The 24,551-nt window shown below is 44.3% G+C and overlaps 1 protein-coding gene across 7 annotated transcripts in view; it reads left to right on the top strand.

Annotated features, from left to right (window-relative positions):
- Positions 1–24,551, top strand: part of LOC109909683 (pleckstrin homology-like domain family B member 2) — a 47,545-nt gene that overhangs the window by 15,303 nt on the left and 7,691 nt on the right. For 5 of the 7 annotated variants that reach the window (XM_031796486.1, XM_020508686.2, XM_031796484.1 and 2 more), the window contains exons 4-14: positions 680–862; positions 10,078–10,197; positions 12,938–13,122; positions 13,222–14,523; positions 20,293–20,664; positions 21,748–21,885; positions 22,023–22,160; positions 23,111–23,239; positions 23,641–23,796; positions 23,913–24,023; positions 24,118–24,207. In XM_031796486.1, coding sequence (XP_031652346.1) covers positions 680–862; positions 10,078–10,197; positions 12,938–13,122; positions 13,222–14,523; positions 20,293–20,664; positions 21,748–21,885; positions 22,023–22,160; positions 23,111–23,239; positions 23,641–23,796; positions 23,913–24,023; positions 24,118–24,207 — 2,924 coding nt within the window. Of the gene's footprint in view, positions 1–679; positions 863–6,174; positions 6,354–10,077; positions 10,198–12,937; positions 13,123–13,221; positions 14,524–20,292; positions 20,665–21,747; positions 21,886–22,022; positions 22,161–23,110; positions 23,240–23,640; positions 23,797–23,912; positions 24,024–24,117; positions 24,208–24,551 lie in introns of those variants that run through there. The other 2 variants (XM_031796489.1, XM_031796487.1) reach the window with 2 other exon arrangements.

The following is a 24,551-nucleotide window of genomic DNA, read 5'->3' as shown; positions in this document are numbered from 1 at the left end:
GGGGGAGAGAGAGAAAGGGAGAAGGGGAGAGAGAGATGAGGGAGAGGGAGAGAGAGAGGGGTGATAGAGAGATATGGGGACACAGAGAGATGGGGAGAGGGAAGAGAGAGGGAGAGAGAGAAAGAGAGTTTGGGCAAGAGAGAGGGAGAAATGGGTAGAGGGAGAAAGGGAGATGGGGGATGTGATACTCTGGGAGGAAATCAGGTCACAATAGAGCCAGGACAGGGAGCCAAGCTGACTTCCTCCCTCAGGGAACACTAAAGACACACACACACGCATGCACGCAAATCCAATCGCACACATACTGTAACAAGTTCACACACATACATGCAAGCCCACATGCACACGGTCACGGTATTTTTAGTGTATAATGACATAATTACAGTGTATTTATAGCCTTTTCAGTCATTGACACCACAGGTGTCTCTGGTTCATCAGTATTCCAAACAGATATCTTGTTAACAAGCCAACAGGGTGTAGATGGTAGCAGAGATAACAGAGATCTACACACAGAATCAGACTGACTGGTAGGGAGACTTAAACACTCTCTTAAACAGATGTGCTAAGCTTAGCTGACTATATAACTCTCTAGCCTAACAATGCAACACTCACCCCCAAAAAATCGGATCTAAAGTCAACTCAACTTTCACCCACAACGACATAACATACATTTTTCCAGGAGTGACCCGTATCGGGCGTGAGGACGCAGCGGTACCCCAAGACATCACCATCCAGGGTGTAGGTATCGAGGCGGAACACTGCATCATCATCAACACATCAGGGGTCATCATCCTCGACCCTTGTGGGAACCTCTGCTCCTTGGACGGCGTCCCTGTGACATCACCTGTCCCGCTAACACAAGGTGAGATATACAGAGGAATGCACACACAGGACCGCAAACAAACACACTTTGTCGCCACCTACTGGTAGTACTTGTTTAAGTGCAGTGTTGTTTGCCTTGCCTGTGTGCCTTGACTGCATTGGTTACAAATCAAATCAAATGTTATTCGTCACATGCTTCGTAAACAACAGGTGTGGACTAACAGTGAAATGCTTACTTACAGGCCCTTCTCAACAATGTAGAGAGAAAGAAAGTAGAGAAATTATAGAAAAGTAAAACACGTAATAATACTGTAGATACACAATGAGTAATGATAACATAGTTATATACAAGGAGTACCAGTACCGAGTCGATGTGCAGGGGTATGAGGTAATTGAACTAGATATGTACATATAGGAAGGGATAAAGTTACTAGGCAACAGGATCGATTATAAGCAGTAACAGCAGCGTATGTGATAAGTCAAAAACGTTAGTGCCAAAAGGGTCAATGCAAATAGTTAAATAGTTACCTAGCTACCCAGACTAACTATTTAGGAGTCTTATGGATTGGTGGTAGAAGAGCTCTTCAGGGTCCTGTTGGTTCCAGACTTGGTGCATCAGTACCGCTTGGTGTGCGATAGCAGAGAACAGTCTATAACTTGGGTGGCTAGAGTCTTTCAATTTTTAGGTCCTTCCTCTGACACCACCTGGTAGAGAAGTCATGGATGGCAGGGAGCTCGGCCCCAGTGATGTACTGGGCCATACGCACTACCTCTGTAGCACCTTGTGGTCGGATGCCAAGCAAGTGCCGTACCAGGCAGTGATGCAACCAGTCAGAATGCTCTCAATGGTGCAGCTGTAGAACTTTTTGAGGTTCTGAGAGCCCATGCTAAATATATTCAGCCTATGAGTGTGTGTGTGCGCGCGCATGTGTGGTTAGCTTTTTCCTTCCTGTATACAATGAGTATATAAACATTAGGAACACCTTCCTACTATTGAGTTACTCCCACTTTTGCCCTCAGAACAGCCTCAATTCGTCGGGGCATGGACTCTACAAGGTGTCGAAAGCGTTCCACAGGGATGCTGGCGCATGTTGACTCCAATGCTTCCCATAGTTGTGTCAAGTTGGCTGTTGTGAAGCTGTGTGTGTGGTGTTTGTGTGTGGTTGAGCCATTAGCCTTTTAGCTTAATTATCCTTGGTTTGGAATGGATAGCTCCTGTTGTTTACAATGCCATGACTCACAACTTCCAACTGCAGAGAACACACTCGTATTTTTCCATTCCTCTCTTTCACTCTCGCTCTCTCTCTCTCTCTCTCTCTCTCTCTCTCTCTCTCTCTCTGTCTCTCTCTCTCTCTCTCTGTCTCTCTCTGTCACTCTCACTCTCTCTCTCTCTCTCTGTCACTCTCTCTCTGTCACTCTCTCTCTCTATCTCTCTCTCTCTCTGTCACTCTCTCTCTCTCTGTCACTCTCTCTGTCTCTCTCTCTCTCTCTGTCACTCTCTATCTCTCTCTCTGTCACTCTCTCTCTCTCTCTCTGTCACTCTCTCTCTCTCTCTCTGTCACTCTCTGTCACTCTCTCTCTCTCTGTCACTCTCTCTCTCTCTCTGTCACTCTCTCTCTCTGTCACTCTCTCTCTCTCTCTCTGTCTCTCTCTGTCACTCTCTCTCTCTCTCTCTCTCTCTCGGTCACTCACTCTCTCTCTCTCTGTCACTCTCTCTCTCTCTCTCTCTGTCACTCTCTCTCTCTCTGTCACTCTCTCTCTCTCCTCCTTTTCAGTCTTTCTTTAGACATGTATTTTTCTCTCTCTTTTAGTCCTTTTCACTCTCACTTCTCCTATTTCTCATCTTTAAATCCTTGATCCATTCTCCTTTTCATTCATTTTCTTCCCCTTCATTACCCAACATTCCTTTCTCTTTTTCCTTCTTTGGGTTTTTGGAAGGTGTAAACAAGAACGCAAACACATTCCTCTATTTTCACATTCTCTCACTTTTTTCCCTCCCTCTCTCCCCATTAATCTCCCTTTCTCTTTCCACACCTCTTCCCCAGCTCTCTGTCATGGTCTGGTCTGACCACTGGTCTGACCATATTGACTGATCTGTTTGTTTTCTCACTGTGGCTAGCTGACTCAAATATTGACAACATCTTGGTGTGTATACGTACTGGAGACCAATGTGTTGTCTCTATACTGCGCTCACATAAGAATTACGGTGTTTTGCCTGTAAAAAAAAAAGTTTATGTTTACATGACCCCCTTTCAAACAGGCCCATTTTTTACCACATTCTTGCCTGCATATAAAGGTTAAATAAAAAAGTATGCCTTTTATACCTCCAGTGCCCATGCTGGCATGCCATTGACAACTGGTAGTATTGGTGTGCAGATGTGGGTGGGCGTCTATTTGAATAAATCCATTGACTATACAGCATCAAAAAGGAATTCATTGTGAATTTGTTTAGGCAGGTCCAAAACAACAGAATGGAATCATTTTACGTCTAAATGAATGAGATCAATAGTTAATTATTTTGTTCATTAAACAGACAAGCCACACTTACCAAGATCACAGTCAACACACATACATTTTGTAGTAATAATATACTGGAATATAACAGAATAAAATACAAATGGACTCTAGACACAAAATAGGGGGGGGGGGGGTTCGGGAGGCAAGAAAATGGCCTTGCCAAAGTCTAATTCCCTTAATTGTGTCACTAGAGTCAAATACTTTCTGTGGCACACATCGGAGTCAAATACTTTCTATAGAACACACTTCACGTCAAGATAGGCAACCAACGTGAATATGTAGGGATGTTATATTAAACATAGAGGGGGGAGTAAAATGTAGGCAATAAACATTTCAGAACAACTACTAGTCCAATAAGACATGGGAGAGATGACAAGTTTTGGCAAAGAGATGTATTTATAGACCAATACACTTGAAACAAATAGCCAAACCGAAAACTGCAGACATTACTAGTGCCCCCCCTGCGATCAAACCGCCATTAAAAAAAAAAAATTAAACGTAGCCTAACTTGATCATTGACAGCTGCCTTGAAGGACACAAATCAAAAATGCTGCTACTAAAATCTGTGAAATGTAGGCTAAACTGACATTGGAGTGAAGAAATGTCAACTAGCAAGCAAGTCTTAGCAATGAAGAATTGAGTGTGTGCGCGTTTACGCAAAGGGGGGGGGGGCTCTGGCAGGGGGGAGATTTTTGGCACAACACCTGCAATACCTTTCAGATACAAAGAAAAGGCGGAAAAACGTCTTAGTGTGAAAAGAGAGGGATGATAAGAAGACAAAAAGGCCAGGGCAGAGGGCAAGAGGTCGAGAGAATGGGAGAGTTCATGGTAAGGACAGAGAAGAAGGAACAGAGAGCGAGAGAATGGGAGAGTTCATGGTAAGGACAGAGAAGAAGGAACAGAAAGCGAGAGAACCTTGTGGGATTTAGAGAAAGAGAGCGTGAAATGGAAACATCCTCTAGGATAATCTCTCAGGCTACAGACGTTAGCCACACACACACACACACACACACACACACACACACACACACACACACAAAGTGATGTAACTGGAGTGTTTTGTTGGAAACACATATTGTGTTTGCTCAGTATTGCCAATAACAGAGATTATAAACCATACTGCTGACTCATATCAATATGATGATGTGGAGGCACCAGACAGACACACACACACACACACACACACACACACACACACACACACAGAAACACTATCCCTGAACATGTGTCTGCCAGGAGCAGAGTGATTCCTCACGAAACCAGGACAAAAAAATACCATGATTTTAGTAAATTTTACTCAATTTAACCCATAGAATGTCCCTTTGGAGGAAGGATTGTTTACATATATTTGACATTTGTTTCTAAAAGCATAATTGAGAAATAATTGATAAAATATGGGATATTTATGGAATTCTGGCCTTACCCAGGCCACCTTTTTTTTGTTTAAAAAAAAATGTAATCCGTATTTTACCAGGTAAGTTGAGTGAGAACACATTCTCATTTACAGCAACGAACCAGGTAATAGTTACAGGGAGAGGAGGGTGGATGAATGAGCCAATTGTAAGCCAGGGATGATTAGGTGACCATGATGGGATGAGGGACAAATTGGGAATTTAGCTAGGACACCAGAGTTAGCACCCTTACTCTTACGATAAGTGCCATGGGATTTTTAGTGACCACAGAGAGTCAGGTTACCCGTTTAACATCCCATCCAAAAGACAGCACCCGACACAGGGCAATGTCCCCAATCACTGCCCTGGGGTATATTTTTTTGAACCGAGAAAAGTGTGCCTCCTACTGGCCCTCCAACACCACTTCCAGCAGCACCTGGTCTCCCATCCAGGACCAACCCTGCTTAGCTTCAGAAGCAAGCCAGCGGTGGGATGCAAGGTGGTATTTTAAGACACTATAAAATTGTATCTTTAGGTGCTACTAAGCAGAAATGGTCATTTGAAGTGTCACCACTTGTTTTGTAATATGGATAGTATTTTGATTTCAATAAAAAATGTCTTACATTCATTTATGAATATTGAGAGGGGAAAAAAACATGAATTAGCAGATATACACATTTTGATTAGTCAAATTTGTCTATATATTCTTGAACATAATAGCCTATATACTCTACATGGGAATATCAATGTTCCAAAGTTACATTTCCTGAAAATCTTTTTTTGTCCTGGTTTTGTGAGGAATCATTCTCTGAAAATATCAGTGTGGATGTTTTTCTCCTTTTCTCTCCACCCTATACCATGCAGTCTCTCTCTCTCATCACAGTTCTCTACCTCATTCCATTCTGTCCAAGGCTTTCACTTATTTTCTAGTCCACTGTCTCTCTTTCCTTCCCCTTCTCTATTGAGTAGTTTTCCAAAGCTGTTCTTCTGTGGGTCAGATCAAAGTTGTTATCTAATGAAACATTTAGGCTGAATTTTGAAAAATATGGCTTTGATAAAAAATCACATGTATTTATGTTTGAGTTGTTCTTTTCTCCCTCTAAGCTGTTGAGGTCTATAGATGTGAGGTTGGTAACATTCCTCTCAAGGTGTTTCCACAGAGAAGGGAAAAGTAGGCTAGGTAGACAAAGAAATAGAGTAAGGGGGCGGGGACCAAATACCTCTGGCTTTTAAACCACTGTGTTCCAACCAACAGAGAACGGGGTCCGAGACTGTTTTAGCTGAACTGAAATGCATTTTTAATCAAATACATTAGTTTAGGGTTTTATAAGCGGCTGCTTTTTATCTCATTCAGAACTCGTAAACTGTCTTAGGGGAGGGTTTTGCTTTTTACCCCAGTCTATTCGCGTCAAGCAGGCGTCACCACCCCTTTTTTGGAGAGTTGGTGCGCTCCTTACCTCAACCCCATCTGGATGGAAATCTGTTGAACCCCGAAGTCCCGAGTCATTTCTGGAGCTTTGGACTGGGTTGAAGGAGGATAAGAACGCGATGGTAATTGTTCAGACATAGAGAAATAACCGAAAATACTGCAGTTGTATTCGCTGAATGGGACTCTGTAAAAAGGTTAGTAAAGATAGCCTCATTTCAGAAATTCCCTGAATTGGAAGACCCCTGTGAGTGCGCGTGCATGTGTACATCAATTTGGTTTTGTAGCCTTTTGTGACTAGAAAACGACAATAAGGTCTGACCATCCATGATATAAAAAGTATAGTTTTAACCATGTTGAGGCTATATAGTGTTTGTTTACAAACATTGGAGTGAAACAAGCTTATATTTTGGGTTCTGATGCGGTACGACCGTTGAACTAAACTAAGAATAAGTTATATTTTTCAAGAATCAATGGGTACGTTTAATTCAGAACTCCCAAAATAGATGAAGCAACTGCAGATTGCTCCTTGAAGGAAACGTTTAATTTTTATGATACAGCAATTTTCATTGTTTGGCGAATTGTTGTTTGTCAGCTGCTCTTGATTAGGCTAAATGTTTTAGGAATATAGCAAGGGTAGGCAACAGCAAACCATTTGCGTCACGCTTGCTCTGTTGCAACCATAAATTGTATAATTGAGATAAGAACCTCATGCTTAAATGCATTCCAGATAGTATTTTATATTGTCTACGTTTGCAGGGGGAAATTAACTTCATGACCTACGATCAAATTTGAAAAGGCTACCTTGACGTCAACAAGGTAAGCAGCTCCGTACGCGTCACCTTTGTGAAGAATGGTATTATCGCGCGCACCTCGGGGTTGTAGTTCACAGACAGACAACGACGTGATTGGTTTTCACTTGACAAGAAAAAACAGCCTGCGGTCATAGAAAGTAGAACTGAAGTGACGCAAAAGGAAATCTTTATCTGCCTTCCTGGGACTCGGTTATTGAGAGAGTGCCTTTGATTTAAGATGTCAAGATTAGTCTCGTTACTTTATTTGTTTTATAAAGGAGAGAGGACATGTAATTGAAAGCGGCAGCATCTGTCAGGTGACATGACAACGCTACACATGTACACCAGCTGCGTCCCCTGTTCAAATGTATCCTTCCTCCCTTACTTTCTTTCTTTCTCCCATCCTACTTTAGGCTATAGTAGGCCTATTTTTCAAAGGGACACTAATTGTGTCAGTTATCACACCGAGGAAGGAATGATGCATTGACTTTTGCAGTGTTTTTTTTTTTTAGGGCCCTGCAAAGCTGCTGTGATCCACTCAACACATCCAAGCAGCAGACCAGAAGATTGAGCCCCCCCCCCCCCCCCCAAAATCCAATGACCTAGATTGGAAGATCGTAGTTGGTAGTTATAGGGGCCATTACCTACCCTCCTCTTCCCCTCCAGCAGCCAGGGTGACATATAGTCTGTGGGATAAAGGTCTAACTGTTTAATATTATAACCTAATGGTCCACATTTGGCAATTAGATAGACACATATTCTACTCTTATTCCTAAATATAGACCGGTTTTCCTCCCATAACATTGTGGTTCCGTGTTAGGTTAATTTAGATTAACCAGAAGAAATTTGTACCAGATGTCTTCTTCCCTGGCATCTGTGAGATCAAAGTGTGTGAGGTTATCTTTGTAGCTGGGGATATCTGTAAAAAACAAGCTTGTGTGTTTGTTGTTTGGAGTGGTTGTTGTTTTTGGGAGAAAGGAAATTAGAATGTAGTGTAATGAACAAATAAGGGCAACAGTCCTATAAAACTGGCAGACAGTTGAGTCAAGGAATTTTAGTTTATGAAGAAAGACTGCTGTTACACACACACACAGATGTTCTCTCTCTCTCCTTTCCTCTGTTTGCTGTCATGCTAAACACCATATGGTACTGTGAGTGATTAAACAGAGACTGTAAACAGTCTTTATACACACCCATGGTCACACATGGCATATACTGCTTCGTTATCCTATGATTCTACACTACCTGACCAAAAGTATGTGGACACGTGCTCGCTGAACATCTCATTCCAACATCATGGGCATTCATATGGAGTTGGTTCCTATCCTTTGCTGCTACAACAGCCTCCACACTTCTGGGAACGCTTTCCACTAGGTCATTGAAAATAAGAATTTGTTTTTAACTGACTTTCCTAGTTAAATAAAGGAAGAAAAACAAATATGTTGGAACATTGCTGCGGAGACTTGCTTCCATTCAGAGCATTAGTGAGGTCGGGCTCTGATGTTGGGCGATTAGGCCTGACTCGCAGTCGGCGTTCCAATTGATCCCAAAGGTGTTCGATGGGATTGAGGTCAGGGCTCTGTGCAGGCCAGTCAACTTCTTCCACACCTATCCGGTGTATGTGACAATACAACATATTTGTTTATTTTTGATTAAGTCGCATGCATGGACACCTTTGGGATGCATGTGTGTGATCTTTGATGTGTGTGAAGATACGGGCCAAATCAACACAATGTGTCCTATCCTACTTTGTTTACTGTGTAGTGCCTAGTCCAGCTGCATAGACTAAACAGTCCTGTGTGAAAACATTCTCAATTCAATGGAAAAGGTCAAAACCAGAATTTCACATTTATGTCTTGAGTATTATTTCCTGTGCTAAGTGTGTGTGGGTAATAAGTCACACTCAGCAGTGTGGTATGAAAAGTTTTGGTCTTAGTCCTGTCCTTGGCTTATTCTCTAGAAATACTACAGCGAGCCCAGAAAAGTACCCTCAGCTAAAAACACATACTCACACACTTGCAGTTTTTCAGGAAGGGGGAAGCATGTCAGACATATTTCTTTACATGACCAGACACACACACACACACACACACACACACACACATACATACATACATACATTATTCACACATTACGCACACACACATTACTCACACATTAGTTACACACACATTACTCACACATTAGTTACACACACACATTACTCACACACTAGTTACACACACACACATTACTCACACATTAGTTGCATACATCAGCTACATGTTAAAACCACACACACATACCAGATCAGACTCTGAGCCCTCTAAGGGAGTCACGTCATCCCTATTACCATTACCCCCTCTCCTAACATTGGGGTTTTGGGACAGAGAGGAGAGTGAGAGAGAGAATTAGCCCAGACATTTTTTCCATGCTGTATTTTTCCATTCTTTCGCTCGCTCTCTCTTTCCTCTCCCTGGTTTGGTTTACTCTCTGGTATCTGTCTGGGTGTAGGTATCTCTGGTATCTGTCTGGGTGTAGGTATCTCTGGTATCTGTCTGGGTGTAGGTATCTCTGGTATCAGACAGATGGATGGAACAGTTCTGTCATTTTGACATTGTTTTTCTCCATATTTAAGCTGCTTGGGAGGGATCCCTGAAACATCAATCCTACAAGCATCGGCATTGTTTAATACAGAGATAAGTGGCTGAATTGTTTATCTGGTTCATGTGGAAGGGTCAGTTTGAGGCTGGCAGAGAGATGGCCAAGATGGTGTTCTTTTTTTGTCCTTCACTCAGGGATCTTCTTACCACTGCATTCAAGAGAGAAATAGAGTGATAAGGCCCCCCCCCCCCCTCATTTCTTTATCTCCTTCTTTCTGTGAGGTATTTGGAAGGCTGTGGATGACTGCTGTGGGTGTGAGAGGGAGAGAGTTATCAGGTTGTGACCCCGATGTCTTGTTTAATACCTGACTCTGATCCTAATTGATGGCCAAACACTGTGGTCTGGAATTGCCCAGACTGTGTGTGTGAGTGTGGTGCAGATGGATTGTCTGTTATACAGAGAACCTGGAGGTCTAACACATGTACTGTGTTGAATTATTTCTTCTGTCATTTAGTGTGTGTTTATCTGACTGTTTTCTCTCCAGGTTACTCTCTGTGTCTGGGTCAATCCTACTTCTTCCGTTTCAACCATCCAGAAGAGGCCAGCCGTATGAAGAGCATGCTGCCCCAGAAGAGCCCTGTCTCTCCTCTGGCCTACAGCACAGGTAGCACACACACGTGGCCCTACCCTCTTTCACCTCTCTTCTCCTTTGTCCCCCCCCTCTATAGATCCCATATCAGCCCCTAGTCCCACAGTTCTCATCTCACTTCCTCTCTCCCAGTGTTAGGGTATAGTTACAGGTGGAGCCCGCCACGACAGGTGTACGTGATTGAGACGCGGTCATGTGTAACTGCTTTGAGGAAAAATGTATTTGCTTTGACTCTGGTTGTCTCACCCAGCTATCTTAAGATGACTGAACTAACTGTAAGTCCTTCTGTATAGAGAAGACTTAGCATCTGCCAAATGACTAAAATGTAAACTAAAGCATTCTTAGGTCCTTAATATGTACGTGGATATCTTCATACATATGTTTTTGCTGAGGCAGAGGGTCTTTGACAAGTCACAGGGTTAGAAACACACACACACACACACACACACACACACACCTAAAACACACTTCTCAAGACGGGTGGAATGTTTTTTACATCTGGCAATAGCTGTCGTCGTGGTGATGCAGCTGTGTTCTGCTGTAACCGTGGTGATTGATCTCTGCATTTGAACATGGTGTGTGTGTGTCTGCGTATATCATCGCTGCTCGCTCACTGTCTCGGCAGCTAGACAGCAGGAATGTACACACACAAATATACATCTGTATAGCGAGGAGCCATGGACCATTTTTTGTGTTAATAATTTTAAAAAGATTAGAGTGAGCTGATATTAGCCAGAACCTTAAAGGAAAATCTGTCTATTAATGGAGTCTACTGTGATTGTGTGTGTGTTTGTGTTTCTGACAGCGTCTCGAGACCAGATGTCTTCTGCTTTCTGCCCCATTTATCCCCCTCTTTACAAGGCTGAGGTTAAACCTTTACACACTAGGACCCCTCGCTCACACAATCTTACCTACACACACTCATGTGTGCACACACAGGACATGCACAATGAAAGATTAGTGGAATCTGTGTGGGTAGCTGGACAGGTAGGATGACTGACAGTGAAGGTGAACAGGTGGTCACGTGTCAGGTGACAGAGGAATGGATGAGACTGAGGCAGGATATCCTTTAACCATAAAGTGGTATATTTACTGAGTAGTCTGTGCTGCATCACAAAGGAAACAAATAACATGTATCTGATCAAATTCCTCATCCCAAAGATCATATAACAATCATTCATGATTAACATAATTAGGGAAGTCAACAGTCCAGTTCATTAAGAAGTCAATAGTAATCATCCGTGAGTAATTTTGGCTGAAAGAATACCAACAGTGAATGGTTATTAAATCTATAATCCCCATTAGTTTGGTATCAAATTCGATCAGTTAGCAAACAATGACGTTTCTCATTTCACCCTTTCAATTGTCTTCATGTGTACAGGTAATTAATTTCATTACATATTAACCATATCGATTGCATAATTGGCCTATGAGGATCCGTAGGGCCGTGATCATTGACAATTCACATTACATAATAGATTTGAAGTGTGCGCTCCAAGCCGCGCTCCGCGGTAATAACTATTAACAATAACTGATGGCCCACACCCCTGATCGCAACAGATAGTTGAGATGAAAGGTAACAGAGTCGGTGGATTCATGGACGCACAGAACTTCTGGATCAGACGGAGTTAAGGAAGAGAGAGCAGCGACATCAGGCGATGGCAATTTCCTCCTTTTATGGAGTTGAGATCTGTCGGACATTTCCAACTGACCTAATTAAAGGGCCCCTGGCCCAGCTGAGTAAGTGGCAATGAATTAAAGGATTATTCCAACAACTTCATGGGCCTTTTCTGCACACAGTATGCATACGGTCATGCACACATTTAGTACATGTATACACACACTTCTAGGTAAACACACTTCGGACATGTGTACACATAAGGCACACATGTCCGTCTATATTTAGTGATTCTATGTGTGTTTTGGAGGTCATGTGTGCGTTACTGTCTTGACGGTATGTAAAGAGTAGTCCCATTACTCAGGGTGAAATGGCTAACCTTCTTGTCTCCTTTTTGTTTTGCTCTTTGATGAGTAAAATGACTAGGTTTCCTCTCCGTTGGATTTTCAAGGGGGGATTGAAGACATTCCTGACCACTGAGAGGTTTTCTATTTCCCCAGGAAGTCGGTTGCCCTGCTACTTTTAGAGACCTGAACTACCGTGTGTGTTAGTTTTAAATCTGAGAATAGGTGGGAGCGTGTGAGTGAGTTCTGTGTGTGTGTGTGTGTGTGTGTGTGTTGTCTGTATGTGTTGGCTCTTGGGCCCTCAGTGTTATAGGCCATTTACTGGCAGCTCTCTGCTGTTTGGGTTATGAGTATCCTGCCAAGTCCAGCTATGAATAGACTTAGCTGCAGGTACAACCCCCATATAACTTTCTCCTTTACTCTCAGACCAAAACCACACAGAAGAAGGCACACATTGACGCACCTATACACAGAGATATTCTCAAAATAATAAGAACACCCTCAGACCTATAGGCTTCAACAGACGAATCAGATGATGAACAGAGAGCTCGTGTAGAGGATGGTTTTTAACTGTTCACTTAGTGGTGAAGATAAGACACTTTCAAATAACATGTCTTTATGTGTATTCTTTTCTGCTTTCTCCTCCTGTATCTACTGTTGCATTGTCAAGAAGGAACCTGCAAGTAAGCATTTCTTTGGATGGTGTATACCATGTGTTTCCTGTACATGCAACTTCTACAACTTAAAGTTGAACTCTTCTCCCTCCCCATCTCCTCTCTCCCTCCCTCCCCAGACTATCTGAAGTTCAGTAGTGACTACAGCCATGGGGTGGTGGGAGGGGCCGGCAGTGCAAGAGGGATGCGTTCTGCCTCAGAGCTCCGTGATTTGATGGACACCTTACAACGAAAGAAGATCGCCCTGGAGACCAGCCTGAGAGCCAATGGGGACTCTAGCCCCTCCTACTTCAGTATGACACAGGTATGACAGCTGTAGCTCTCAACGAACCCCAGCAGAACTGAGGCATGCACTAGATGAACATGGTTTTACACTTCTAATGTCTTTTCCCCTCTCTCCCAGTCTCCACCCACCACGCCTGTGACCTCACCCACCTCGATGTCGTCAGCCTATCAAGAGCAGGCTAGGCGTTTCTATGGCTCTGATCGCCCGCCCCTCTCAGTCAAAGCCGCGGTCCCTCCCTCCCCCTCTCGGCGCTCTGACCCCCCTTCCTCCCGATCCTCCATGACCCGGAACCAATCCTACCAATCACAAGACAGCCTGCTGGCCTCCGCTGGCGACGGGCGACGACAACTAAACCCAAACTCCTCCCCCCTGTTGTCGATGTGGAACGGTGGAGGTTCCTCTAACTCAGTGGCCGGTGGTGAGAGCCTCTCCTCTCCTCCTCCACGCTCATCCCTCTCTCCAACCAGTGGAGCAGCCAGCGTGCCCTCCAGCCCCCGCCTGGGACGCCGAAGTCACGGCAACCATGAGCCGACACCTAGCAACCGAACCAGGAAGTACTCTGCAGGGTCGATAGGCGGCATGATAGGAAGTCACAGCCTCTCTCTGCCCCGCCTCTGCCTGTCATCGTCGCCACGTTCCCATGATAATGGATCCTTGGTGCTCTCTACCCTCCCCCCGACCTCGCGGCGCTCTGAACCTCTACGTAACTCTTCTCACAACAATAGCCAAAACCACACCACAAACAGTAACTACAACCATAACCAAACCACTAACTTTACCTACAGCCAGGCCCAAAACATGAACCACAATGGGAACCAAGGTGAGGGGGTGGTATCCATCTCCCTCTCCTCCCCAAAGTCTCCCACCCAGGCCCCTCCAGACGTGACTGTCCCGTTCCGATCAGGGGGCTCCTCCAGTCCCCGCGTGGCCAAGAAACTCAGCCTCACCTCCACCAGCTCCACATCCAGCCTCCAGGAGCCAGAGTGGCCAGCCAGCTGTGGAGTCTCCCCTGGACCAGAGCTTTTTTTCGGGGAGAGGGAGCACAGAGGTGGCAGCCTGGAGCCTGGTCTAGGGTTAGGGGAACGGAGACAGTCTTTTGGGAAGGGTGGACTTGAACCGGGGTTCGGTCTGGGGGAGAGAAGACAGTCCTTTGGAAAGGGAGGGGTAGAACCTAGTTTGGGATTTGGGGAACGGAGACAGTCTTTTGGGAAGGGAGGTTTAGAGCCAGGTTTAGGGTTAGGGGAACGAACGCAGTCATTTGGGAAGGGAGGAGTGGGGCTGGGGGCGGGGGTGACCCCACCGGGGGGGTTCAGGGCGAGGAGTGGCAGTATCAGCTCCCTGAGTGGGAAGGAAGAACTGACTGACTACCACCATCGCCAGAGAGATGAGAGACTACGAGAACAGGAGGTGGAGAGACTGGTGAGTAGTGTGTGTGTGTATTTTTTTTAAAGATCTGAATGAAATGGCAAGGCTATGAGGTGGAATCAGATATCTTCCCTCTGACCTCTTGACCTCCTAACACACTCTTCGGGAGCTACACTGTTGGGGCATATACACACAGATGAATATGCACGCACACGAACATATGTTCCCTCAGGGAAGTACTGCCTCTGGCTGCTAGCCTATGTTAACATGCTCAGCTATTCTTACTCCTCCTCTGGGTTGGGTCCGGTTTAGAGGAAAACACTGGCTTTTTTGGGCCCTCTGTGGTTTTGTGTCTGTGTGTGTGTGTGTGGTTCCGTAAGTGGGGCCATCTGCAGTTCAGCACAGTTAAGTTGGTTTGGATCGTTAGGAACCCATAAAAGAACTGTCAGATGTGGGCTAGAACCAGATTGTATTAGGAGAACAGAAATATAGAGCAGGTGGATACACACACTCTTTTTCTGACACACACACAAAGTAAACAGGGCTAAGTCCAAAATAAAGACGTGCAGCCACAACTGAGGTGTGCTGAATATTCCCAAAGGATCATTCCTCAAAGTATTTTCCCTGGCGATGTAAAGGCTGCCTTCATGGGAGAACAGACAAACATGTTGGAAACACACATCTATGCACCAATCACTCAACAGAATTAGGCTTTATCTCAATAGTCTAAAATAGCTTCCTCTCCTAGTCTCCTCTCCTTCATCTTCACTATTGTAGACTATTGAGATGCGTCTCCTCTGAATGCTAACTCTGGATCTACTCTGCCCTCTAGAGGCGAGACAGGAGAACTTTCACTACTACTCTGTCCCTGATTTCACTATTCACCAGCTGCTCCTATACTGGGTGAGGGAGAGAGGGAGATCTCAGTAAAACAAAAATAATGGTGTTCCAAAAAAGGCCCAGTTGCCAGGACCACAAATACAAATTCCATCTAGACACCGTTGCACTAGAGCAGTGGTTCCCAAACCTTTTATAGTTCCGTACCCCTTCAAACATTCAACCTCCAGCTGTACCCCCTCTAGCACCAGGGTCAGCACACTCTCAAATGTTGTTTTTTGTCATCATTGTAAGTCTGCCACACACACTATATGATACATTTATTAAACAAGAATGAGTGGGAGTGTTTGTCACAACCTGGCTCTTGGGAAGTGACAAAGAGCTCTTTTTGGACCAGGGCATAAATAATAATAATCAATAATTTTGCTCTTTATTAAGCCATCTTCCCAATAAAACCTTATTTGTTCATCAACAATTGTGAATGACTCAACACAGGTTAATGAGAAGGGTGTGCTTGAAAGGATGCACATAACTCTGCAACGTTGGGGTGTATTGGAGAGAGTCTCAGTCTTAAATCATTTTCGACACACAGTCTGTACCTTTATTTAGTTTTCATGCTAGTGAGGACTAGAGGTTGACCGATTATGATCTTTCAACGCCGATACAGATTATTGGAGGACCAAAAAAAGCCGATACTGATTAATCGGCCGATTTTAAATAAAAAATATATATTTTATTTATTTGTAATAATGACAATTACAACAATACAGAATGACATTTTAACTTAATATAATACATCAATAAAATCAATTTAGCCTCAAATAAATAATGAAACATGTTCAATTTGGTTTAAATAATGCAAAAACAAAGTGTTGGAGAAGAAAGTAAAAGTGCAATATGGGCCATGTAAGAGCTAACGTTTAAGTTCCCCTTGCTCAGAACATGAGAACATATGAAAGCTGGTGGTTCCATTTAAGTCTTCAATATTCAAAGGGAGGAAGGTTCCATTTATCAATCTTCAATATTCCCAGGTAAGAAGTTTTAGGTTGTAGTTATTATAGGAATTATAGGACTTTCTCTCTATACGATTTGTATTTCATATACCTTTGACTATTGGATGTTCTTATAGGCACTTTAGTTAGTGTAACAGTATAGCTTCCGTCCCTCTCCTCGCTCCTACCTGGGCTCGAACCAGGACAGGAACACATCGACAACAGCCACCCTCGAAGCAGCGTTACCCATGCAGAGCAAGGGGAACAACTACTCCAAGTCTCAGAGCGAGTGACGTTTGAAAAGCTATTAGCGTGCACCCCGCTAACTAGCTAGCCATTTCACATCGGTTACACCAGCCTAATCTTGGGAGTTGATAGACTTGAAGTCATAAACAGCGCAATGCTTGAAAGAGCTGCTGGCAAAACGCACAAAAGTGCTGTTTGAATGCTTACGAGCCTGCTGGTGCCTACCATCGCTCAGTCAGACTGCTCTATCTAATCATAACTTAATTATAATATAATAACACACACAAATACGAGCCATAGGTCATTAATATGGTCGAATTCGGAAACTATCATTTCGAAAACGAAATGTTTATTCTTCAGTGAAATACGGAACCGCTCCGTATTTTATCTAACTGGTGGCATCCCTAAGTCTAAATATTCTTGTTACATTGCTCAACCTTCAATGTTATGTCATAATAATATAATTACGTAAAATTCTGGCAAATTAGTTCGCGATGAGCCAGGCGGCCCAAACTGTTGCATTAACACTGACTCTGCGTACAATGAACGCAAGAGAAGCGACACAATTTCACCTGGTTAATATTGCCTGCTAACCTGGATTTCTTTTAGCTAAATATGCAGGTTTAAAAATATATACTTCTGTGTATTGATTTAAAAAAGGCATTGATGTTTATGGTTAGGTACAGTCGTGCAACGATTGTGATTGTTTTCGCAAATGGCTTTTGTTAAATCATCCCCCGTTTGGCAAAGTTGGCTGTCTTTTTTAGGAAGAAATAGTCTTCACACAGTTCACAACGAGCCAGGCGGCTCAAACTGCTGCATATACCCAGACTCCGCTTGCACAGAACGCAAGAGAAGTGACACAATTTCCCTAGTTAGAAATTCATGTTAGCAGTCAATATGAACTAAATATGCTGTTTTAAATATATATACTTGTGTATTGATTTTAAGAAAGGCATTGATGTTTATGGTTAGGTACACGTTGGAGCAACGACGGTCCTTTTTCACGAATGCACACCACATCGATTATATGCAACGCAGGACACGCTAGATAAACTAGTAATATCATCAACCATGTGTAGTTCACTAGTGATTGATTGTTTTTTATAAGATAAGTTTAATGCTACCTAGCATTACTTACCTTGGCTTCTTACTGCATTCGCGTAACAGGCAGGCTCCTCGTGGAGTGCAATGTAATCAGGTGGTTAGAGCGTTGGACTAGTTAACCTTAAGGTTGCAAGATTGAATCCCCGAGCTGACAAGGTAAAAATCTGTTAACCCACCGTTCCTAGGCCGTCATTGAAAATAAGAATGTGTTAACTGACTTGCCTAGTTTTTAAAAAAAAAAGATAAAAAAATAAATAAAAAAGGCCAAATCTGTGTCCAAAAATACAGATTTTTACGATTGTTATGAAAACTTGAAATCGGCCCTAATTAAGCGGTCATTCCGATTTAATCGGTCGACCTCTAGTGAGGGCCAAGAATCCACTCTCACAAGTGCGTGGTTGCAAAGGGCATCCGTGTCTTAACAGCGCGATTTGCCAAGGCAAGAAACTCCTGAGCGTAGCCCTGTCCAGAAATCTGACAGTGGCTTCTGATTCAATAAAATTTTCACAGAACCGCTTGTTGCAATTTTGATGAGGCTCTCTTGTTCTCACGTGTGTTACCACTCCACTATGTCTCCCTGTCATGGCTTTTGTTCCATCAGTACAGATACCAACACATCTTGACCACCAAAGTCCATTTGATGTCACAAAGCTGTCCAGTACTTTCAAAATATTCTCTCATGTTGTCCTTGTTTCCAGTGGTTTGCAGAAGAGGATATGTTCCTTAATATACCCTCCATAAATGTAACGGACATATACCAGGAGCTGTGCGAGGCCTGCCGCGTCTTTTGACTCATCCAGCTGTAACGCATAGAATTCACTGGCTTGTATGCGAAGCAGTAATTGTTTCCAAACATCTCCTGCCATGTCACTGATGTGTCGTGAAACAGTGTTTGATGAAGGCATTGTCTGTATAGTTTATGTTATTTTCCCCTCAGCATTGTCCCAGCCATATCTGCTGCAGCAGGAAGAATTAAGTCCTCCACAATAGTATGTGGCTTGCCTGTCCTAGCCACTCGGTAGCTCACCCTATAAGACGCTTCTAGCCCCTTCTTATTAATGGTATCTGTTGCTTTGATACATGTCTTACTACTCTAAAGTCATCTTTATTCTCGCTCCAAAAACTCTGGTGGCTTATTTTTCAAATTGCCATTGTTTCTATAAGTCCTCGCAAGAGTGAAGGTTTCCCGCGAGAGAGTAACGGTTAATGTGATTGGATGTTAATTATTTGACTAGGCTACCTGTATTTGATATTGTGTGGTTATTTCACTGAACACTGGATGGTTTAATTGTTTTTTTGGCAGTGAAATGAGGCTACTCAGGCGAGAGAGAAAAAACTCGCCCAAATGTATAGCCCCGTTGGAAAATATAAATGTCCTGTTTGAAAATGTGAAGAAAAATTGTGCATTGTGTGTACCCCTGTAACTATTTGATGACATTTGAAATGTCTTTACACTAACAAAAGTTTCAAAAGAATAATGTTTCCTGTAAACATTTGTTATTGTTTATTTCACTTTTGTTTATCTATTTCCCATGCCAATAAAGCCCTTAAATGGAATTGAAATTGAATTGAGAGTGGTGGGTAGAGACAGGAAAGGAGAGAGAGAAAATAGAGGTGGGCAGAGGGGGAGATTGTGAATAGGGATGGATGGAGGGTGGGAGGGAGAGCAAGACTGAGAGAGTGAGAGGGTGTAGATCAGGAGAGAGGGATGGTGAGAGAAGAGGAAGGATTTCATTTCTATATCAGTATATCCTCTCCTGTGGGAGCCAGGGCTGTTTGTGATCAGATCAGGTTACACCCAGAGCCAGTTGCTGTTATTAACTGTACTGCTTCACCTCCTTTTTGTTTAGTAGGTCTACAGCGGTTTGTCTCCATTAGTACTGAATCAGGTGTCAAATTGACAGAGTATTGCTTTACTCTGCTACCTGTTGACTGACCGTTGTTATTAGTGGCCTCTGTTTGTGTGTGTAGATGTGTATGCATGTGGGATGTATTTCTAGTCCCTCTCCTGTGTGTTTGGGATATATTTCCAATGCTGTATGTAGTACATTGGGCTTTTCCGGTTGGAGAGTCTGACTCCGAGCCAATAACATTCGCAGGAAAGCCCCCTGCTGCCTCTTCTCTCTCACACATACAGACACGCATACAGACACACACATACATGAATTCTCTCTCTCTCTCTCACTCACTGTATCTGCTAGCAGCCACTCAGTTCTCAGGGCGATGTGGTTTCTAATTTCTCTCACCTGCAGCAGTGCATTGCAGATAGCAGCCCACTGTCTTTGTGAATGTCTATATCTAGTTCAGTAGCACAGCGCTAGTAGTTAGTTAGTTAGCTATAGGTTTAGTTTTTGTTATTGTGGGCTTTTGTTATTCTCTGAGAGAAATATAAGGGCTATGAGAAAATTCTGTTTGCCCTGTGGAGTGTCTGTGAGGAGAAATGCTCCTAATGGCAGCCATGCTTCCACAGGTAATATCTGTGTGTTTGGCTTTCAGTTGGATACAGATAAGAATCCATGTGTTTGCTGTGTGTGTCTCTCTCTCTCTCTCTGTACATGTATATCTAAGTATGTCTGTCTGTGTGTGTAACTCTGTATGTACGTATTTGTGTGGGCTTCTAACTGTGTGTGCTGTGTTGTAGGAACGCCAGCGGCTGGAAACCATTCTGTCTCTGTGTTCAGAGCTGGGTCGATCGGAGCAGGACAGGGAGAGGAGTGTTGGTTCTAGTGTCGATACCGGTGCTGGTCTAGCCGACCTTCAGATGATCAACCGGGAACTAGAGAAACTCCAGGTCTCTGACGACGATGAGTCAGAATCCGTCTTCTCTGACTCAACTGTGAACGGAAATGGGGCCGGTAGCGGCTCGGAGAACGGTTACTATGGTAACGACGAGGAGCGTCCAGTCCGACAGCGACGGAGCAGCGGCCACCGGGACAACATGGCAGAATCGCCGGCCATCATCCTACGAAGCTCCGCCACCTCGCTCACCGCGCACCTGCCTAGGACTAATAGGGTGAGAGTTTTTCACTTTCTCGCTCGCTTTTGCTTTCTCTCTCTCTTTCTCCCATTTATATTTGATCTCTTGTACCCTTTGTCCTGTACTTCTTTCAGCCAACCTCCCTGCCTCTCTCTCACTCACACACACACACACACATACATAAGGTGCTACTGCTGTCCTTCCCCTGAGTAAAGCTTAATTAAGCCTTGTTAAATGATTGACAGGAGGCAGAGTGTTTATCACCTGGCAACCTGTTAATGAGACCTCTGGTCAGGCAATCCTTACACAGGCCTAATCAAGCTTAATAACAGCCTATGAAGCTATATGCAGCTTAATGTAGCTTCTCATGACTAAATGAGAGTTAAAGGAGAGAGAGGAGAGTGGTAGAGAGAAAGAGAGCTCCCCTCACTGTAAACAGAAGAGAACACACACTAGCCATGGTCACGGCTCAACCCCTCCTTGTACATTCCTTAGTTCTGATGTGGAAACTCCTCTGGAATCTGACTTTCCTTACCATTTAAGGTCCACATACTGTATTTATATTTTCCCTACTCTCAAACATGTATTGTCTTCTTAGACCTCCACAGCAACCTATTGTTTTAGAGGTCAGAGTTGTTTGTTGTTGTGAATTAGTCTTCTATTTAACTGTGAGAACCCGGAGGTGCTGGACATGGTAAAAATGGTTGCTGTAAGAGGTCACACACACATGAGATATTTACAGTCTGGTTATTAGATTAGAGAGTGCTAAGGATAGCAACCTAAGGTGTGTGTGTGTGTGTGTGCTCCGTATGAACAGCTGCATAGTTTCTGGTGAGTAATTGAATAACAGAAATGTACTCTACAGAGTATCATGTTAATACCTATAACTTTTCTATGAACCATAGTGTTTTTCACCCCTCATTCAGGACAACCTGTAGCTTTTGTTCCAGCCCTGCACTAACACACATGATTCAACTAATCATCAAGAGCTAGATAAACGGAATCAGGTTTGTTAGTTCTTGGCTGGAAACAAATGTATTCACTCCTTGTAGCTCTCCGGGACCAGTGAATAAAGAACATAGCATAGATTCCATTGTGAGAGTGTGACGTCATCTTTAGGCGCTGGTGGAGGAGGGCCAGCGGAGGCAGGAAGTGACCCGTGTGGAGGAGGAGAGGATCCAGGTGCTGAACAACATGGAGGAGCTGGAACAGAAGATCAAAGAACTGGACAACCAGATGGACGAGTCTCTCAGAGAGGTAGCAGGACGGAGGGAGAGGGATGTGCTAGAGAGGGGGATGGAGGGAAGTAAAAATGGTGGAGAGAGATGTAGGGAGGAAGGAGGTAATAGAGGTATAGCTGGATAGAGACTCACTCCCTCTTTCTCTCCATCCAGGTGGAGGTGGAGCGTGCCCTGGTGGAGGCAGAGCAGCAGGCGGAGCTAGCGGCCTTGCAGCAGGAGAGAGATGCTCTGGAGACACTCAACACCAAGATGTCTGACATGGAACAACAGGCACAGAACCAGAAGACTCCGGTAATACCACTGTGTGATAACACTGGGGCAACTGGGATCAACGCAACATGAGGGAGGGAGAGAGAAAGAGTGTGTGTCTGTGTGTGTACTGCTATATGGAGTTTCTAAGAGTTTGTGGTGTCATAAGCACTGTGTGCATATGTAATGAGCATGCTGCAGTATATATTCTCTAGCCACACCCAATGATACATTGATTGACATGTGACTAGCTGACTTGGTATGTGTAAATCCCTGTCATGCAGTCTCCGGTCCAAATATACAGCTGTTAATACACAACAGGGTATAGTGGTCACTACCCTAGTGTGTGTGTGTGTGTGTGTGTGTTGACACCCTCTTCTCCTCTGGGTCGTGTTCAGGCCTGCTTCCGGAGAGTTCCATTAACCCTACAGCTGGCAGATACATGAGAGAGGAACCACATACCATATGGGGGGGGGGGGGGACAGACAGAGACAGAGTCTTCCCCTTACACATTTTGGTGATTACAGATCTGATGAGAGGAAGATGGATAACGAGCAGTTGAGAGAAAGACAAAAATAAAGTTGACTAGTTTGACACATACTGTGTCTGGTCAGTTAGCCTGGTTTCTCCTGTGTCTGGTCAGTTAGCCTGGTTTCTCCTGTGTCTGGTCAGCCTGAACGTCTTGGACTGTTGGGGGTCTGTGTTGAAGACCCCTTTCCCTCTCATAATAACCCTCATCATCCCCAACCCACAGCTGTATCAGTCCTTCCCTCTTCTCTGCCCTCTAGTCCATTCTGCTTTCCTGACCACTGTAACACTGTAGTAACTAACTCTGCCTCCCGACTCCCACTAACGCTACCATCCTCTCTCCCTCTGTCCTGTGTCTGCTTGTCATTCCTGTGTGTGTGTGTGTGTGTACTGTACCTCTGCGTACATATGCACATTTGAGCGTGCTTGTCGTGTGTGTGTGTGTGTGTGTGTGTGGGTGTCAGGCATGTGTGTCGCTGCAGGCTGAGAGGGCTAGGGTAGAGCAGCTGTCTCAGAGTGTGTGTGAGCTGCGCTCCCAGCTCCACTGCTGTCCTGAGGCCATGAAGGAGCCCCTACAGGAGCAGCTCACCAGGGTCAGTACACACACAAACACACACACTTCCTGCAAAAAACGTCCTGTGACACACCTTCCCCACCTGTTCACCCATCCTTATCCTCTTGTTCCTTCCCCCTATCATTTATCTACAGGAGGGTCTCTCTTCCTGTCTCGCTCTTCCTCTTCACCTCTCCTCCTGTTTGTCAAAGGCCACACAGTCAGCCTGCTCATGGGGGATAGTAGCAGTTTTTTGATAGGATGAGGAAGCATGATTGTGCAGCAGGTTTGGCGAGAGCATGCCTTGGTGTGGTTGTGTGTTTGTGCTTGTGTGACTGAATGCTCTCTCCCTCATGCAGAAAATAGTAATTGAACACTTGCGGACAGCCAAAATGTTATAACACAATCTGAGAAAAACGTGTGTGTGCGTGCGTGTGTCAGAACTCTGAGGTGCTGGAAGCTGAGACGAAGCGTTTTGAGGACCTGGAGTTTCAGCAGCTGGAGAGAGAGAGTCGTCATGATGAGGAGAAGGAGGAAAGCACACAACAACTCCTCAGAGAGATAGCTGACTACCAACGGAGCACCGTCACACGCAAGGTACTGTGTGTGTGTGTGTGTGTGTGTGTGTGTGTGTGTGTGTGTGTGTGTGTGTGTGTGTGTGTGTGTGTGTGTGTGTGTGTGTGTGTTAAACTACTGTATGTGTGTGTTCCAAGGAGAGGCTGGTGGCGCTAAATAAGCAGGCGGGACAGATTTCCCAGCAGGCTCAGCGAGAGAAGGACAGCTTCCTGAAGGAGCGGACCAACCTGCAGATGATGGTGCAGAGGGTATGTATGCGCAGTGTGTGTGTGTCTGTTTGTGTGTTTTGCAACAGACCATTGATTTCAGTCCTAATTGCATGTTAGTCTCTCTCTCTCTCAGGAGAAAGATAACCTTGCTTCTGTGGAAAATAAGTATGCTGACCTCACAGGTGGGCGGGGCTTCCCTCTCAGCCCTATCAGTCTCAAGGAGGTATGTTTGAATATTGCCTAGCAACCTTCTCCATTCCCACCCATGATCCCCCTCGTCTCACTGTCTTCCTCCTCTTTTCCTCTCCTTTCCTCCTTTCCTGTTTCCTAGGATACGGCGTCGTTGGCTGACGTGTGTCAATCTCCTAGTGGCCAGTCCGGTGACCACACCTCTTCCTCTCTTTCTTCTCTTATCCTTCCTGCTGACCTGCTGGTCCTATCCTCTCTCCTTTCTTCTCTTTCCATAAAGAGCGCTGAGGTACTATGTCCTCCCTCTATCTATCTTTCCAGATTTCTATGAAATATGACCTATAATTAATGACAAATAATGTGTGAAAAAGTTTTCCT

Source organism: Oncorhynchus kisutch, linkage group LG18 (assembly GCF_002021735.2).
Source record: "Oncorhynchus kisutch isolate 150728-3 linkage group LG18, Okis_V2, whole genome shotgun sequence".
NCBI classification, from domain to species: Eukaryota; Metazoa; Chordata; class Actinopteri; order Salmoniformes; family Salmonidae; genus Oncorhynchus; species Oncorhynchus kisutch.
The sequence above is the reverse complement of the archived record's forward strand: the minus strand, read 5'-3'. Positions and strand labels throughout refer to the sequence as shown.